Source organism: Oratosquilla oratoria, chromosome 42 (genome assembly GCF_046742065.1).
Source record: "Oratosquilla oratoria isolate Oo_2021 chromosome 42, ASM4674206v1, whole genome shotgun sequence".
Lineage (NCBI taxonomy): Eukaryota > Metazoa > Arthropoda > Malacostraca > Stomatopoda > Squillidae > Oratosquilla > Oratosquilla oratoria.
In genome coordinates, this window is record NC_134818.1 from 26,810,204 (window position 1) to 26,827,676 (window position 17,473).

The 17,473-nt window shown below is 36.6% G+C and overlaps 1 protein-coding gene across 3 annotated transcripts in view; it reads right to left on the minus strand.

Annotated features, from left to right (window-relative positions):
- Positions 1-28: 28 nt before the first annotated feature.
- Positions 29-17,473, minus strand: part of Mgat4a (alpha-1,3-mannosyl-glycoprotein 4-beta-N-acetylglucosaminyltransferase a) — a 604,562-nt gene continuing 587,117 nt past the window's right edge. For all 3 annotated transcript variants that reach the window (XM_076179097.1, XM_076179096.1, XM_076179095.1), the window contains one exon: positions 29-16,375. In XM_076179097.1, coding sequence (XP_076035212.1) covers positions 16,346-16,375 — 30 coding nt within the window. In that variant the 3' untranslated portion in view covers positions 29-16,345. The remainder of the gene's footprint in view (positions 16,376-17,473) is intronic.

Genomic DNA, 17,473 nt, shown 5'->3' on the forward strand with positions numbered 1-17,473 from the left:
CACTAGTTGTGAAAATAAAACACTCAAGTATTAATCAATATTCTCAAACTCTTCAGAAATAAGTCTTTTATTCTATTATTCCTTAACACATTGAAAACATTCACATTATGCCCTAGCTACATAGGTGAGTTCTTAAAAACATGTTACAAAAGCAGTAATCACACATGTAAGGGTTTTCTGGCTTGTATTTATTTTACAATGTCTTCCCCTTAGTTTCACCAATTGATGCTGGTGAAATGGACAGTATAGCCACTGTTGAAAGTAAAATAAAGTGAAGACCATTATTTTGTTGACTATGATGTATACTTGATATTAGGAGAAAAAATCTGCTAGAGGCTCCCCAACCAAAAGTGACCTGTTCCCAAGGCTGTAGAGAGGAAGGGCATGTGTGGACAATCCCCAGACAGAGCTGCCAAGTTAGCCAGTGTCTTTTTATTTTCTAAAAAATAAATAAAATAACAAATAATAATAATGAATAAATAAAATAATAAAAAAGTAGTCAAAAGTTGTCATTCTGTCTTTTTTTTTCCCTTGTCTAAGTAATGAATAAATACATATATTCAAAAAAATTCACTACATACATTAGATTACACATGTCTCCAATAGGGTACAATTGTGGCTCTTTTTAAAATTACAAATTTGAAAAAAGCAACCAGAATATCACTGACCTGGTTGCTAATTATGTGACTATTTGCGTGACTATGTTTCGTACCTAACCAATAAAAATTAAGGTTCTTCATAGTAAGCACTACACATTTTTTCTACATACATACAGTACCAATGGCCTTTTCCCCCTTACAAGGGAGGTAGCCAAAGTCAAAGGCATAAATCCACTCCCAACTATTTCATCCCCATGCACTCCACTCCCATTCACCACCCCTCCCTCCCTCTTTTCTTGGCTCCTCCTGGATGATGAGTGATCCCTGCATCTTACCTACTGCATTAGGTCAGAAGCAATGTAGCAAGAGACAGCACATTCATAGCAAGGCCACTTCATTTAATTGGCGACCCCACTTCACCATCCCCTTATGCAAAAAAAAAAAGAGAATATGGGGAGAAATCCCTTCGGGCTGTGTCAAAATATCATTCAAATATACTCCCATCCCCCACCAACCCCCTTCCATGCATCACAGCATCATTCATATACAACCATTCTCCACTCACCCTTATATTCTGTCTTCTCCATTCCTTCCTCAACAGACATTCCCCTCTTTCCCCATGCCCTTTTTACCCTCATCCTTGGTCACCCCCTCATGTTCACTCCCTCCACCTCTGCCTTCCACACCTCTATTACTAATCTTTCTTCACTCATTCTTTTTTTCTACAACAGATATAAGAAATGCCAAACTGATGGGTCCATGACTATCTCCAGATGATTTTCAAACAAATTTGGTTGTTAGTTCCCTTTGAACATGTCAATTAGCATATGTAGTGTTATTTCAATGAATACAATTGTGCAGGGTTATCATCTGATCAATTAAAATTCTTATTGAGCACTGTGCACTTGTTTATTCTTGTCCTGTAGCCCAGTCATGCCTGTCTGCAGCCCTGCCTATTCTATAAATCTTCAAACACTTTACTGCCTGTCATGATGCTCAACATTTTGAAACACTTTATGAAACTCAAAAGAGTTAATATTTTTTCATTCACATGACAGTTCACATAAAACCAAAACAAGAGTTTTTGTTAAAGACATTAATCATTAAAAAATTATGACTTCTCAGATATGTGAGAGCAGTTTATAGTAAATATTTAATCTCTGATTTCAACAAGGCATTATGGTCATACAAATACATTCTTATCTTACAATTAACAAATTGGTCTCCAAAGAAATGGTCTTCATTTAATTTTACTATCACTTTCTTCAAAAAAGGTTTAGTTACCAAACAGAAATACTTCAGTGTATTACACTATCATATATAATAACAATGAGAATCATATCTAGTGTTAGAAGTATAATAACTCTTGATGCTGATCACGCAAATGGAATAATACCAAAGGTCTGGATTCTCAAAATGTCATCTTTTTAAGTTAGTGAGACATACAATTTCTGACATGCTAGAGTAAAAATATTGTCAAATGCACACAAGTACAAAATGAACATCAGAAATACCACATGTAAAAATAACTTCTAATTTTGTTTTTATCATTTTAAACATGTTCCTTTGTAATCAGGATATTCAACAATGATGTGATTCTGTGTACTCTTCCTCATTTTTTTTAAATGCTGATAAGCATTTTATTAATAAAAACAAAATTATAACATTTTGTGTGCCCGAATATGCACCTCTCCTGCACATACACAAGCAGTGATATAAAAGAATTCGTTGCTCCACATTTCTTTGATACAAATCTAATCTCTTATGATACCACAGAATTATGAGTTCTAAACCTATGAGCACCATCCCCAAATAGTAATAAAAGGCCTATATACTATATACATTATATCATTCTACAAATCATATTCTGAGTATATCTCTGTTTACTGTTATGGTGCTTTCCATTATATATTACTTTGAGAAAAAAAAAAAAGTAAAAGTTTATAGTTTAACTTGTTTTTTTTTCAAATGTAACTCTATATTATTGACTCGTAAAAGAAAAATGAAAGACCTACTGATATATTTTTGTTCCATCATAATCAATTAAGCTAACAATTAATGCATCAAAATGACATAGGTCACAAATAATTAATAAGTAATTGAATAAGAAATAAAGAATACATAACAAAACAATGTTGTGTTTCAGTATCCTGGCTAAGCTATGGTATCTGGCTCATTCTAAACAAATTACAACATAAAGTGAAGTATTAGAAGCTATTTTCAATTTAGTTATACTTAAATCAAAACCTTTGAACAGTGATATTTGTGTATGATTGAAATTTCTGCTTGTACATAACAGTACATATGCCTGGGAATCTGAGAAACAGGAAAATTTGCAGGCAACAATAATATCTTTAATGTCCTTTCATATTATTTACAAAAACATTTTCACAAACTGTACATCACTCTATACATAACATCCATCAGTTGTAAATACAATTAAATTAATAGAAATAATTAATTTAGAATATCCTACAATTCAAGAAAGCTAGTGTAATTATGCATCATTATGTAACATTCAATAGTTTAAATTTTTGCTTGTCTAAAAAAATGCAAGCTAATAAGATTATGGTACTGTTTTATGTATGTATGTGTGTATATATATATATATATATATATATATATACATATATATATATATATATGTATATATATATATATATATATATATATAATATATATATATATTCACATACACACACACATATATATACATACATATGCATATATAGTGTTTTTTCTTCTTTTTTCTTCTTTTTTCATTACTGATGACCAGCGCTTCTGTCCTTTGAGACATTATCACGCTGAAGAGGTTGAGTCATTATAGGTGGTAAAAGGATGAGTTTTAACGAGGGTACTAGAAAGGAGGAAGAGGAAAACATATAAATGATCAGCATTCTTCTCTGAGTGGAGATTAGACTGTACAATGGAGTCCCCCAGGGAACAATTCTCTCTAACCTCTTCATGTGTCTCCCAGCACCAGATCCAGAATATAAAACCAAAGGATTCATCTATATAGATGGCCTGATTATAACTTAGTATAGCAATTACAAAATAATAGCTAAGGGCACCCAAGCTTACTTAGATGAAATAGAACAATGACTCGGAAATAATAGAATGGAAGCCTCACCCTAGAAATCAAAAGTAACATTCCTCCCTCTAGAAAGACCATGAATGAAAAAAAGTAAAATCAATTGACCAAATCCCAAAAATTCTAGGCCCTACTTATGGTACTCAAATGACCTTCATCCCACACAATGAAGATATAACAGTAAAAATAAAGAAAATAAATCTACTAAAGTCAATCACAAGTACAGGCTTTGGACAACAGAAGAAAACTGATTACATTCTACAAAAAAATTCATAAGAACCACACTTGACTACACTTCTACAGCTTGGTTCCCAACAATCAGCAAAATATAAACACCTTGCAAAATATACAAAATAAAGTGCTGAGAATAATTGCAGGATGCATCAAAACCACTCCAATAGAGCACCTGCACTCAGAAACCAAAATCCCCCCTGTAAGATATCACATGAAAAAAAGAGGTATAAAATTCTATGCTAGAGCCATGAACCCCACACACCTATCCCATCACACCACATAAGCACAACCAGTTGAATGTTAAAAAACATTCTCACCATAATAAGGATATATAGTCCAAGTTGGAACCATATGTAAATTTGTAGTCAAGTATGATAATAGGAGGGTATGATAATGGAGGAGAGGTAGGGAAGGATGAGGTGAGAGCAGTTATTAAAATGATGGGAGCAGGTAGGGCGCCTAGGTTGGACAGGTGTCATGTGGAGTGTCTGAGGGGGTTGCAGTGATAGTGGACTGGCTGGTGAGATTGATATTTGTCTAGGGGAGGGTAGAGTGCTGGAAGACTGGGGGCTGCCTGTGTGGTTCCACTTTCCAGGGGAGGGGGAAGGATGGGTGTGAGTGTGGTGGGTTCAGGTGGGTTTTTTGGTTGAGTGTAGTTGGGGGGCTTGAGAGAGGGTTTTGATTGACAGGGTTGGGAGAGGAATAGAGGGAGTGGTTGGTAAGGAGCAGTGTGGGTATGGGACAGGTCGGGGTTGCGTGAATCAGATTTTTGTGGTGGGGCAGATATGTGAGAAAGCTTTAGGAAAGGGTGGGGATGTTTCTTGGGCCTTTGTGGATTTGGAGGGGGTTTATGATGGGGCAGATGGGAGGGCACTGAGGGGGGAATGTTGCAGATGTATAGGATAGGAGAGCTGTTGGGGGCAGTTGGGAGTTTTTGCAAGAGTGGTGGAACCTGTGTTGGAGTTGGAAGTGGAGAAAGAAGTTGAAGATAAATGTGAGTAAAAGTAAGGTGATGAGATGTACAAGGGGAGAGGATGGTGGCAAACTGGAAGTGAGTATTAAGGGAGAGAGACTGGAGGAAATGGATATCTTTAGATATTTGAGGGTGAATGTGGCGGGAAGGGGAGGAGTGGAGATGGAGGCAGAATGTAGAATGTAGATTGAGAGAAGCAAGTAAATGCCTTGGGAGATTAAAAAATGTGATGAGAAATAGATATTTGGGAATGGATGCTAAGAGGAGATTGTATGAAGGAGTGATAGTGCTGACAGAATTGTATGGGGCATAAACATGGAACATAAGAGAGGAAAGTTTAAATGTGTTTGAGATAAAATGGCAGAAAAGTATAGTAGGGGATACTAGGCTGGATAGAGTGAGAAATGAGGAGATGAGGAGGAGAGCAGAGGTGGAAAGGGAGTTGGGAGATAGGGTTGATGAAAGAGTATTGGGGTGGTTTGGACATATAGAAAGAATGAGTGAAGAAAGATTAGTTTAATAGGTGTGGAAGGCAGAGTTGGAAGCAGTGAACATGAGGGGACAACCAAGGATGAGATGGATGGATGGGGTAAATGGGGCATTGGGAAAAAGGGGAATGTCTGTTGAGGAAGAAAGGGAGAAGACAGAAGATAGGGGTGAGTGGAGAATGGTTGTGTATGGATGATGCTGTGATGCATGGAAGGGAGTGGGTGGGGGATGGGAGGTGAGGGAGTATGTGTGAATGATATTTTGATGCAGCCCAAAGGGATTTCTCCCAGTTATCTCTTTTTCTGCATGAGGGGATGGAGAGGGGAGGTTGCCTATTAAATGAAGCAGCCTTGTTGTGGATGTGATGTGTCTTGCTACACTGCTTTTGACCCATGGCAGTGGGTGAGATGCAGGAGGAGCAAAGATAAGAGGGAGGAAGGAGGGTGAATGGGAGAGGAGTATGTGAGGATGGAATGGGTGGGAGTGGATTTTATGCCTTTGTTTTTGGTTACCTCCCTTGTAAGGGGGAAAAAACTGTTGGTATATGTATGTATGATAATAGATAAGTAATTAGGAACCCAAAAGCCCTACTCCTTTCCTGTATACTACAATTAGGTAAATACAATGAGGTAAAATACACCCAAATCACAAAACAAGCTCTTCAATAGACCACCAAACTCAATACTTCCCCTGCTCTACTTCAGCACCATAGAAAAATCTCTCTCAAGAAAAGTAAGAACCACAATAGCATGTTCGTGTTTAGGATGACATCCAGCTCCAAGACTGTACCAGCACAGAATAGGGCTGGCCACAGAATCAAACTGCCCTAGATGCAACCATCACACAGAGAATACTAAGTACTTCATCCTACACTACCCTACACTAACCATAGAGAAAAACATAATATTTCTTCCCTAAGTGACCTATGGGCCTGACTGGTAGATATTACTGATTACCTGTGAGCCATGGGTCTCCAACAAGAGAGACTTGGGGTAACACATTGACTGATTGAAATGTACTGTAGGTTATTCTCTAATAACAGAATGCTGTATGACACTGGTCCTTATGGGTATCACTAATGTCCCTAAAAAATTGATTACATAAAACTTTTGCTGTCAATACCTATGGAAGTACCTCATAACAGAATTTGGTGGGGAAAAGCTCTAAGAGAACATTAATGAATTATTTAGTGACAAAAAATTAATTACAGTAGAAAAAGAATAGGGAGCATTAGTTGTGGATACTTATTACCTGACAAACATATCAGCAACATTGAGGGTGAAGCATCCTGACTACTGACAAACGCAAAAGAAATACGGACACACCAACCAGCTTTCGCTAGAGAAAATTACTTAGAAGAGGAAAGTGAAATACCAGTGGACAGTAATACTGGGTTCTATGAAGTAAATATGGAAGTAAAGGAAGGGCTCAAACTAGTGGAAAAAGTAAACATAAGAAAAATTCAGGATCTGATGGTTGAACTGGATACTCAAGAAATGCAAAGAACAACTGTCAGACAAAAATCAAACTCTGTTTAGTGAAGGGATAGTATCATAAAACTGGTAATGAGTGAATATAGTACCAATTCATACAGGAGGAAGTAGGAAGAAACCATTGAGGTACAGAAACGCATCACTGACTCATATGGTAACAAAATTATTTGAGAGAATTGTAAAACATAATTGGCTGTTATTCATCACACATCATGAACCTCATACAGTACCCCATAAACATAATATAATCAAATTGGTTTTAGAGGTATAAGATCATGTTTATCAAATCTGATCCACCTTATACTGGAAGGATATAAACAAGACTGAGAGAATATAAAGAATATCAACCAAAAAGAAAGAACATAGGTGACCTGATAGCCATGTTCATGTTATCGATGGAAGAGGTTAAAATTGACAGAGATGATCTAGTGGTTTGGGATGGAAGTCATGAAATCATGGGAACAAACTGAAATACCACAAATCTGAAGGATGTCAAGAAAGTTTTCCACAATGACATGTCAATTCCTGGGATATATTAGAAAATTGAATGGCCCAAACTAAAACCATAATCAAATTCAAAACGAGATATAGAAACTGAGACAGGACCCCATGAATGTAGCTTTTTTCCTGTACTATATTACAATTAGGTAAAATCAATTTGGTAAATGCATACTGAAGAATAATGATACCATAGCCAAATCAGATGTTAAAGAGATTGATGAAGTGTTTTGAAAAACAGAAGCTAATTCAATAAATATTATGGGAGGCACAGAAAAGATGATTATCAAATCAGGGAGGAAATCAATTAATTTTTGAGGGATCATGGGAGAGCAATAAGAAGAAATTATAAAAATGGAAGAAAAGGTCTTGAGAGTCCTTAAGATAGAAATATTTGTCAGGGATCTAGTAGACAAAAATAAATGCATCATAGTTAAAGAATGAAAGGAAGCCCACACTATTTTGTGGGTAGAAAGAAGGAAGTGAGAAATGCAAAATTTTAGAGAAATCATATCCCTATTAATGGGAAATGACTAAAGTGCATTTGACCAGACTGATGACATGTTTAGATTGGTTAATTGGTAGATTGATAAAAAAGGGGGTGGGGGAGAAACACTTCCATTCAAAATCACGTTGATAAGGCATCAACAAAGGTAATCATCAGGTCACAGAATTTAGTAGATAAAGACAAGCTTAAATATTTGGATTAGAAAATATGCTAACAAGGAAGAATGAGAAATAAGAAGGAAACTTGTGACTGAAGCCAAGGAAAGAACAGAAATAGAAAGAAAGTAGGCTTACTTTTTTTCAAGTGTAAGCCAGAAACTGAGGAAATGGTACTGAAAAAGAGAGAAAAGTAAGACAGTACAGGAAGTAGTGGAAGGATATCATAACTAGTATATGCTAATACAGATGACTTACTACTGGGCTGGTTCGAAATCATTGACTACTTGGTTATAAATAAACCTGATAGTTTGTACTAGTAGAGACTAAGCTACCAAGAACTGTGGATACACAGTCCAGAGACATGGCAGAAAAGATAAAATAGAATGTCCTGGAATTATATCAAATACCAAAAAATTTTGGCAAACATGTCTCTCCTCCCCAGAAAAATAATTGAACAAATTAATGATACAATTTTAGTAAGAGACTTTAATTGTAAGATGAATTGGGAGGAGTGGGAATCATGTAGTGACGAATGTTCCTGAGGTAACTTTGATAAGTATTGCAGTGGATAATACAATGATCCACTTGATAAAATGCATGACACAAATAAGAACTGAGGTCACTTAGAATGGACTTGTTACTATTCAGACAACTCAGTTACATATTTATTGCAGTATACATGTCTCATAGCAAAAAGTGATCATGTAGTGTTTAAATTTCACTTGGTAAGTACAGCAGCGATATCAGACCATGAAATACGCAATTCTGAGAAGGCAAATTTAAATTGTTTTTTCCAAAAGCAGATTGGAAGAAATTCATGAATACTAAAGATGAAACAGTGAGAAAAGCCTGGGATGTGGGATGGAGGAAAAGGAAAAGAATAGAACAAAGGAATTCACATGAGCTAGAACTGATTACACAAGAATCAGAAGAGAATAAAAAAAAAGGAACTTTGAAAAGGATATTATTGATAAATGCAAAGATGGATCTAATCTGTTCTACATGTTTGTCAATGGTAAATTGAAACAAAGATGCAAAATCTCTAGACTAATAATGGATGAACAGATCTATGAAAAGGCATCAATGTATACTGAAATAAGGAATAATATTTTCCAATCTATTTTCACTAAAAATATTACTTCTTAGAGGAGAGAGATGTGAGCAATAATAGGTTAAAAAATATAAAGGGCAGTGGACAAGGTGCAGGGATGACCCGTCATTCAGGAGGTGCTAAGATATGAGGGAGGGTGGAAGGGTGTGGAGTGTATTCAGGGGTGGAATGGGTGGGATTGATTTTGTGCCTTTTTCTTTTTGGCTACCCCCCTTGTAAGGGGGAAAAAGCTTGGTATATGTATGTATGTATGTATTAAAGGAAGTATACAATCTGCTGAGAGCAGTGGATGTGCAGGATGTGAAAAAAGCTCTAGGGCCTGCTGGGACCTCAAACTGGATACCTAAGGATGTAGAAAATTGGTGGACATGATTTATAACTTAAATGTGCACTCATTAAAGGACAGAGAAGTGATACATGATTGGAAATTGGTTAATATGGCACAAATTCATGAAGGAGAAAGTAAACTGAAACCACTGAATTACAGACATGTGTCCTTGACCAGCATAATAGCAAAATTGTGAAAGAGAATTGTAAAGAATGGTAAAATATTTTATTGAATGATGAATTTCCTGAAAGACTGGTACGAGAGAACAGTAGTAAAGGATAAAATGTCTGGACAGAAGGCAGTGCCTAGGGAAAGTTGTATAAGTATCAGTACTGGCACGTGTAATGTTCTTGATCTACTTAAATGAAATGATGGAAAGTATGGCAGACTATGTTTGAAAATGATACTAAAATCAAGAGGAAGACAAAAGATCTTGGAAATAATTATATAGGTGCACAGAGCATTTGAGGACATTTTATTTTTTTACATCTTGCTCCTTTTAAATTAATTCATATGCTCTCTTTTTTGTATTCAGGAGAGAATAGTTTGTGTTTGCAATAACAGGAAAATTAGTTGTCTATGCAAAGTGGTTACTCAACAGTGTTGAAAACCCCGAAGAATATGATATGTTCTGTTTTTCTCTTACGAGAAAAAATTCAAAGATGACCGAAAGTTGAGCAGGAGAAATGACATGTGGTTGTATGCAGATTTTTCTGATGTCTCCAGAATTATGCACACCAAGTTTCCAGCAACTGTGATGGAAGGAACTGTTGACGAAGGAAGGGAGAAGATAGAAGATAGGGGTGAGTGGAGAATGGTTGTGTATGGGTGATGCTGTGATGCATGGAATGGAGTGGGTGGGGGATGGATGTAGGGAGTATGTGTGAATGATATTTTGACGCAGCCTGAAAGGATTTTTCCCGTCTTCTCTTTTTCTGCATGAGGGGATGGAAAGGGGTGTTGTCAATGTGCAGTATCTTGCTACATTGCTTCTGACTGAGGGCAGTGGGCAAGATGCAGAGATGACCTGACATCCAGGAGGAGCCAAGAAAAGAGGGAGGGAGGGGTGGTGAATGAGAGTGGAGTATGTGGGGATGAAATGAGTGGGGGTAGATTTATGCCTTTGACTTTTGGCTACCTCCCTTATAAGGGGGAAAAGCCATTGGTATATGTATACATGCATGTATGTATGTATGTAATGGTTTTAGGAGTGGTGAATAGTGAGGGATGCATCATATCAGCCCATTTCTTCTTAAAGGGTCTTATAGTTAATGCTGCTGGCTACATTGAGATGCTTGAAAGGCATGCTAAGTTCTGGACAGAAAGCAATGGAGGGCCATGTGTTTCAGTAGGACTCAGCACCTTCTCACAAAGCTCATGTGAGCCAAAAATGGTTGGTGGACAATCCTTACAATTGTATGACACCCAGCATGTTGCCTCCAAACTCATCAGACTTGAATCCCTTGGATTATAATGTTTCAAGTGTTGCTGAAAAGGAGACCAGCCCACATCCCCTCAATACTATGGATTTACTGAAGGCTGCCACTATCTAAAATGAATAAGGACCACCTCATTCACCAATGTCCGAGCTTTCAATCCTGTACTGAAGCAATCACTGATGCTGATGGCAGTTGCATAGAATAAACCTATAATAAAGCTATCTAAGAATATATCCACAAATTTTCATAAAGATATGTTTGGTTTTTGGTCAGATATAGTTCTTTCATTAAATTACCAAATATGTCCTCCAATACTCTATATGCCTGGAGCCAAAACTGACATAAAAATCAATGCCAAAAAAGTGCAAAATATAAAAAATGGGCAAAAGCTGAAAGATGATCACTAAAATTCTCAATAGGAAATGGGACAATTAAAACAAGGAAATAAGAGAAGTAACTGAAAATGCTGGTCATGGACAACTTGTAATCCAACAAATATATGACCCAATACTCTTGGTGAGACATACAGATTGTTAATAAACTTAAAAGTGTCTTTTCACCACACAGATGAAATGATGGATGGAAAAACAATCAAAGAATACCTGATTAGCCCTAGATTACAATATGCAGTGATGGTATGATCCCTGAACAAAGTGAGGGGCATGACCCAGATTGAGAGAATACAAACGCCAGTGACAAAACTGGTTCTTAGCCTTGTAGATAAACCATACAAGGAGAGATTACAAGCTTTGGATTATCTCCTAATAGAAAAAAGAAAAAAAGAAATAGGTGATATGGTTGTAATGTTCAGGTTGTTAATGGAAGTGGACAAGAACTGACTCTTGGTTTGGAATAGGAAGGTGTCACAATGTTATGAAAACTATTTGAAGTAGGCCACATGTCTGAGGGATGACAAGATACAGTTTTTCTCACAGATACATAAACTTTTGAAATACTCAGCAACATGGCTTCTTAGTCAGGGATATCCATACCCCTCGGGAATACTGGAAACAAAAATTAAGGGTATGCAACACATGACTGGGTAAGACATACAGATTTTTCATAGCATAAAAATGGCTTTTCACTACACAGATAAGGAGATTAAAAAAGAAAAAAAAAATCATACAAGAATGCCTAACCCACTCCAGATCTTAATATGTAATAGTAATGGAGTCTCTGCACAAAGTCTATCTACATACCAAAGGATTCTTTGTCCTTACAAGGAGGGGAAAGATATAAACAAGGCTTTGAGAATTGAAAGAGTAACAATCAGATTGGCTCCCAGCCTTGCAGGTAAAACATACAAGAAACACTGGACCTGTCATCAATAAGAGAAAAAAGACAGAGGTGACATGATTGCAGCATTCAGGTCATTAAAGGGAGTGGGTAAAACCAACAGGTCATTGGAACAAATTGAAAAAGATCCCATGTATGAAGGATGTCAATAAACACAATTCTTCAAACAAATACTTCACCTCCTGGATTAGCCCAGAAATTGATAGGGTCAGAGCTAAAATCATACATATATATACATCCATAGGCCTTTCCCCCCTTATAATGAGTGTGGTCAAGTCAATGCATACATCCACCCTACACCAATCCAAAACCCATTTGTTGCCCCTTCCATCTTAGCACCTTGTGGATAAATTATCATCCTTGTCCCATGCCACATTACTTGGGTCCAAAGCAATATAGTAAAACAACACTTCCATAGCAGGGCCAAAACAGTTGGAGTTTGTTTACAATCACTGCTTCATTATATGGTTACTCAGATACCTATTTCTCATAACACTTTTCAGTTCCCCAAACATTTAATTGCCTCCTTTACCCTGTAATTCATCTCCCTTTCACTACAAGTACTTGAAGCTCTCCACTTCCTCTAGTTTCTCAATCTTGAAATCAGTCCCAACCTGCAAACATCATCACTCCTTTTACATCTCATCACTTTAATCTTGCTCACATTTACTTTCAGCTTTCTCCAGTCACACATCTTCCCAAACTCTGTCACTGACTGCTTTATTCTATCCCCAGACTCAGCCAAAAGTGAAATGTCATCTGTAAGCAGATGGCTTACCTCACACTTCACTCCATTATTATTCCCCAACTCTAAACACCTACCTTGCATTTTTGTTTTTACCTCCCACATCACTCCATCCACATACACATTGGATAACCATGGTAACAGCTCAAACCATTCACCTTCTCCATTCTCAACCTTCATACAAACTTTTCATGTAAAACCATTTAACCACCCTCAATAGACTTGCTCATCTGCATCACACTTAATAATGCTTTTCTCTCAATTCTGTTGTACGGCTTCTCCAAATCCATGAAAGCACCAAAGACATCCTTAACCATAACTAAAAACTTCTCACATATTTGCCTCAGTTCAAAACCTTGATCTATGCACCCACTTTCTCTCCTAAGCTCATACTATTCCCCAAAATCATAAATAAAATTAAAGCTGGGTATTACAGATCTGATGTTTACCAGCAAAAGGGTTGAGAGTGTTGCTACTTGGAGCAGAGGTCAGGAGCGGAGGCAGTTGGAGTCCTGCCTGGCAACAAGCAAGTTCATGATCAGGGCATACTGCATTCAATTTCCTGTCTCAGCCAATTCTGAGAATGGGAGTTTATGACATTAAACTGAATCATGATAGATGGCCCTAAGAATGCAGCTCCTTTCCTGTATACTACAATTAGGTCAGTATGACTAACTACTTACATGGACACATCAATAGCCATGATTTGGTTTAATGTTACAAACCCGTTCTCTCAGAAAAAGTTAGGGCATTACATCCTTATATAGGAGTTTTTGAAGCAGGGGATTTAACCAAGTATGCCCTCACTATGAACTTACTTCTATACATATATATAAAACACATCTATATGCATATAAAACACACATCCAAACATATATACATATAAAACATAAACCTATACAAAGTAAATAAGCTCAATGTATATCAAAAAAAGGAGATTGAGCAATTAAAAATTTTGAATAAAGAATTAAAACATGAGTAGATAAAAGTGGTGAATAAATTACATAAGAATGAGTCTTATAAAGTCAAATAAGAAGAATGTTCTGCAAATTATACAGAAATAGAAAGGGAGAGAGGAGGAAGATGAGGAAGAAATTACATCGAGAGATCAAGGAACAGCAATGGAAAGAAGAACGAGGAAATATGGAGAAAAATGTAGTCAGGAGTGTCAAAGACCTGAGAAACATGGGTGAAAGAAGTAATTCAGTTTAACGTCCTGAACTTCCTCTTACAGAGAAGGCAAGGACAATGCCACCTGATGGTGGAGGCCATTTTGAACCAGAGTTTATTGTAGTATGCCTTTACTACAAAATTACTTTTTGCTGGCAGGACTCGATCCACCAGTATGCTTTTACTACAAACTGACTTTTTGTTGGCAAGACTTGATCCACCTCCACTCCATCGTTGTGCCCAAGGAGTGACCCTCTAACCCACACAGCCAATTTCTTGACAAATGTAAGAAAGTTATTTCACTTCATGGACAAAAAGATGATGGAAAAAATTATAGAGAACCTGATCCACTTCAGATTGAAATATGTAGCAGTGGTGTGGTCCCCACAAAAAAAGGATATGCATAAGATCAGAAGATTACAAAGAACAGTAACCAAAATAGTTCTCAGACAGGTAGACTAGAAAGATCAGAAAAACTGGATTTCCCAGGAGGAGCCAAGATAAGAGGGAGGGAGGGGGTGAATGGGAGTGGAGTATGTGGGGATGGAATGGGTGGGAGTGGATTTTATGCCTTTGTTTTTTGGCTACCTCCCTCGTAACGGGGAAAAAGCTAATGTATGTAGAAGAAAGAAGAACAGTGACATGATCTCTGTTTGGAACAGAGAAAGGGATGAACAGATTTAACAGGGAACATCTATTTGTTTGGGATGGAAGAGTAATAAGAGGTCAAGGAAAACACATAAAAAGACAAGGTGCCTAAAGGATATCATGGGTTTTCATTATGCATCACCTTTTGAAAAAAAAAAGAGAGAGAGAGAGAAAGAGAGAGAGAGAGAGAGAGAGAGAGAGAGAGAGAGAGAGAGAGAGAGAGAGAGAGAGAGAGAGAGAGAGAGAGAGAGAGAGAGAGAGAGAGAGAGAGAGAGAGAGAGAGAGGGACACAGAGAGAGATACAATAAAGAGAGAGAGAGAGGGACACAGAGAGAGATACAATAAAGAGAGAGAGAGAGAGAGAGAGGGACACAGAGAGATGCATCACCTTTGGAAAAGAGAGAGAAAGAGAGAGAAAGAAAGAAAAAGAGAGTTAGTTTGATAGATGAAGATATAAAGATAGGACCCCATAAGTGTAGTTCTTTTCCTGTGAATCACAATAAGGTAAATATAACCAGAAACCAAAATATTTCCCATAGAACAGCATATGAGGATGATAGGCACATAGTTTTATGCAAGATCCTTAAACTCACCCAACCCTACCATAACATGACACAGTCTGCCAAGCATATCACAAAATTTAACCCCCCTAGCAGTATTCTACTCAAGTGACTATGATAACCTATCTCCAGTACCCTACAATACATCCATGTAAAAACATACACACTTAGCTCACAAAACAGGCACTCCTTCTGGCTGCCAAATTCTGCATTTCAAACTCTCCCAGAAATCAATCTATGAAAAAAGTTAACTCCCAAGACAAGCAAAAATTGCACTGGCAGATCTATGTTCAAGTCACCATCCTGCACTAAATCCATACCAACATAGAATCAGCCTGGCAACAGACACCACTTGACCTAGATGTAACCATCACACAGAAGACACAGAGCTCCTTATACAACATTGTCCTACAATCACTCTTTCTAGATAGAAATCAAAATCTCTTCATTAAGTGGCTTAGGGGCTGAATTTGTGCACATGGCTGGTATCCTAGGGGCTGTAGTTCTCCTGCAAGAGAGAACCTGGGCAATGGACTGCTTGACTGAATTAGATAAATATGCATGCACATATGATAAGTATATGTAAGATGAAATGCACGGGCATTTTTTACATGGAATACCTGGGAGCAGTAAAAACAATTATACTTACAATATCACAATACAATTATGATTTCTGTAACACTATATAACAAAAATTTACATAGGCTTCTTTTACAAAACAAATTTTAAATTATTATTACCCATTCTCATTATTTCCACACAAGAGAAATTAAACCGTTCTAGATGTATATGTACAAAATGTATATAATTTATCACTCCTAGTCATTACATTTAAAAGTATATATCATATAGCATTTTGTGAGGCATTCATAGAATAATAGCTCAAGAAGGATGAATGTGTAACCATGAAAATTACAGTCATATGTGATGATTATGAAATCCTTACAGTTGGCATGAGATGGCTTTACATTGACACCAAAGGGAGAATGCCCAAAGAGCTTCCTGTCACCTCGTGTCTACAGTCTTGATGAAAATCTGAAAGTAAAAGGTATATGTTTTAGTATACTGTACATTCTCCAAAGAATAATACTTAATATTTTGCTAACATGGCAGAGACAATATATATCTGCAGTTTCATATCATCTCGATCAAAAGATCATACAAGGTCCCTCAAGGAGCAATATTATCACTATTTAACATATTCACATGCTAACTCCTCTCCCAAAACCTGGAGCTCATCACCAAAACGTTTACATACGAGTATGATATATCAATACTACCCCCCCCCCACAAAAAAAAAAAAAAAAAAAAAAAGTGAGTTAGAACTATGACTGACACAAAAGAAAATAGGTGAATCTCTTCAGAAGTCCTCAGTAATATTTCTGAGAAACACTTGGTGGGCCAAAAACTCTGAAATACTCATTGTTTGGTACACGCAACCTTCATTCCATACATAAAGACCTCATAAATAATAATAATAATGATAATAATAATAATAATAATAATAATAATAATAATAATAATAATAATAATAATAATAATAATAATAATAATAATAATAATAATAAAAAAAGAAAAAAAAAAATTATGATGATGATATAGTTTAATGTCACAAACCCCCTATTGGGAGGCTAGGATGATGCCCCTTACAGAGGACTTTGTAGCAAGTAATTTAATGAACTATACCCTTGGTTCAACTTCACTGATGGCAGAGTTCGAACTGTCATCCCCTCAACCTTCAATACAAGTAACACCACCCTAACCTGCTGGCACACAATTTGGATAGCAGAAAGAAAATATTAATTGTATATCAATAACTCGTAAGAACTACACTATGTATCCATAGATTGTTATTCAACAATTAAGAAAACAAAGACAACCTACAAAGAACACAAAATTGAGTATTAAGAATAACAATAACTGGTTCTGCTAAAACAACACTAACGGAACATCTACATTCATAAACCAAAATCCTTTGCATACAGCAAGACATGAGAATGATATTTACTCCTAACATCACATCACATAAATACAGCCAACTAAATGTGATGTGCAGTAAAAACAAATCCAATATTCTTTTTACTCAAGCATCTCCAATAATCTATCCCTAGTATTCCACAATACAATTTCAAT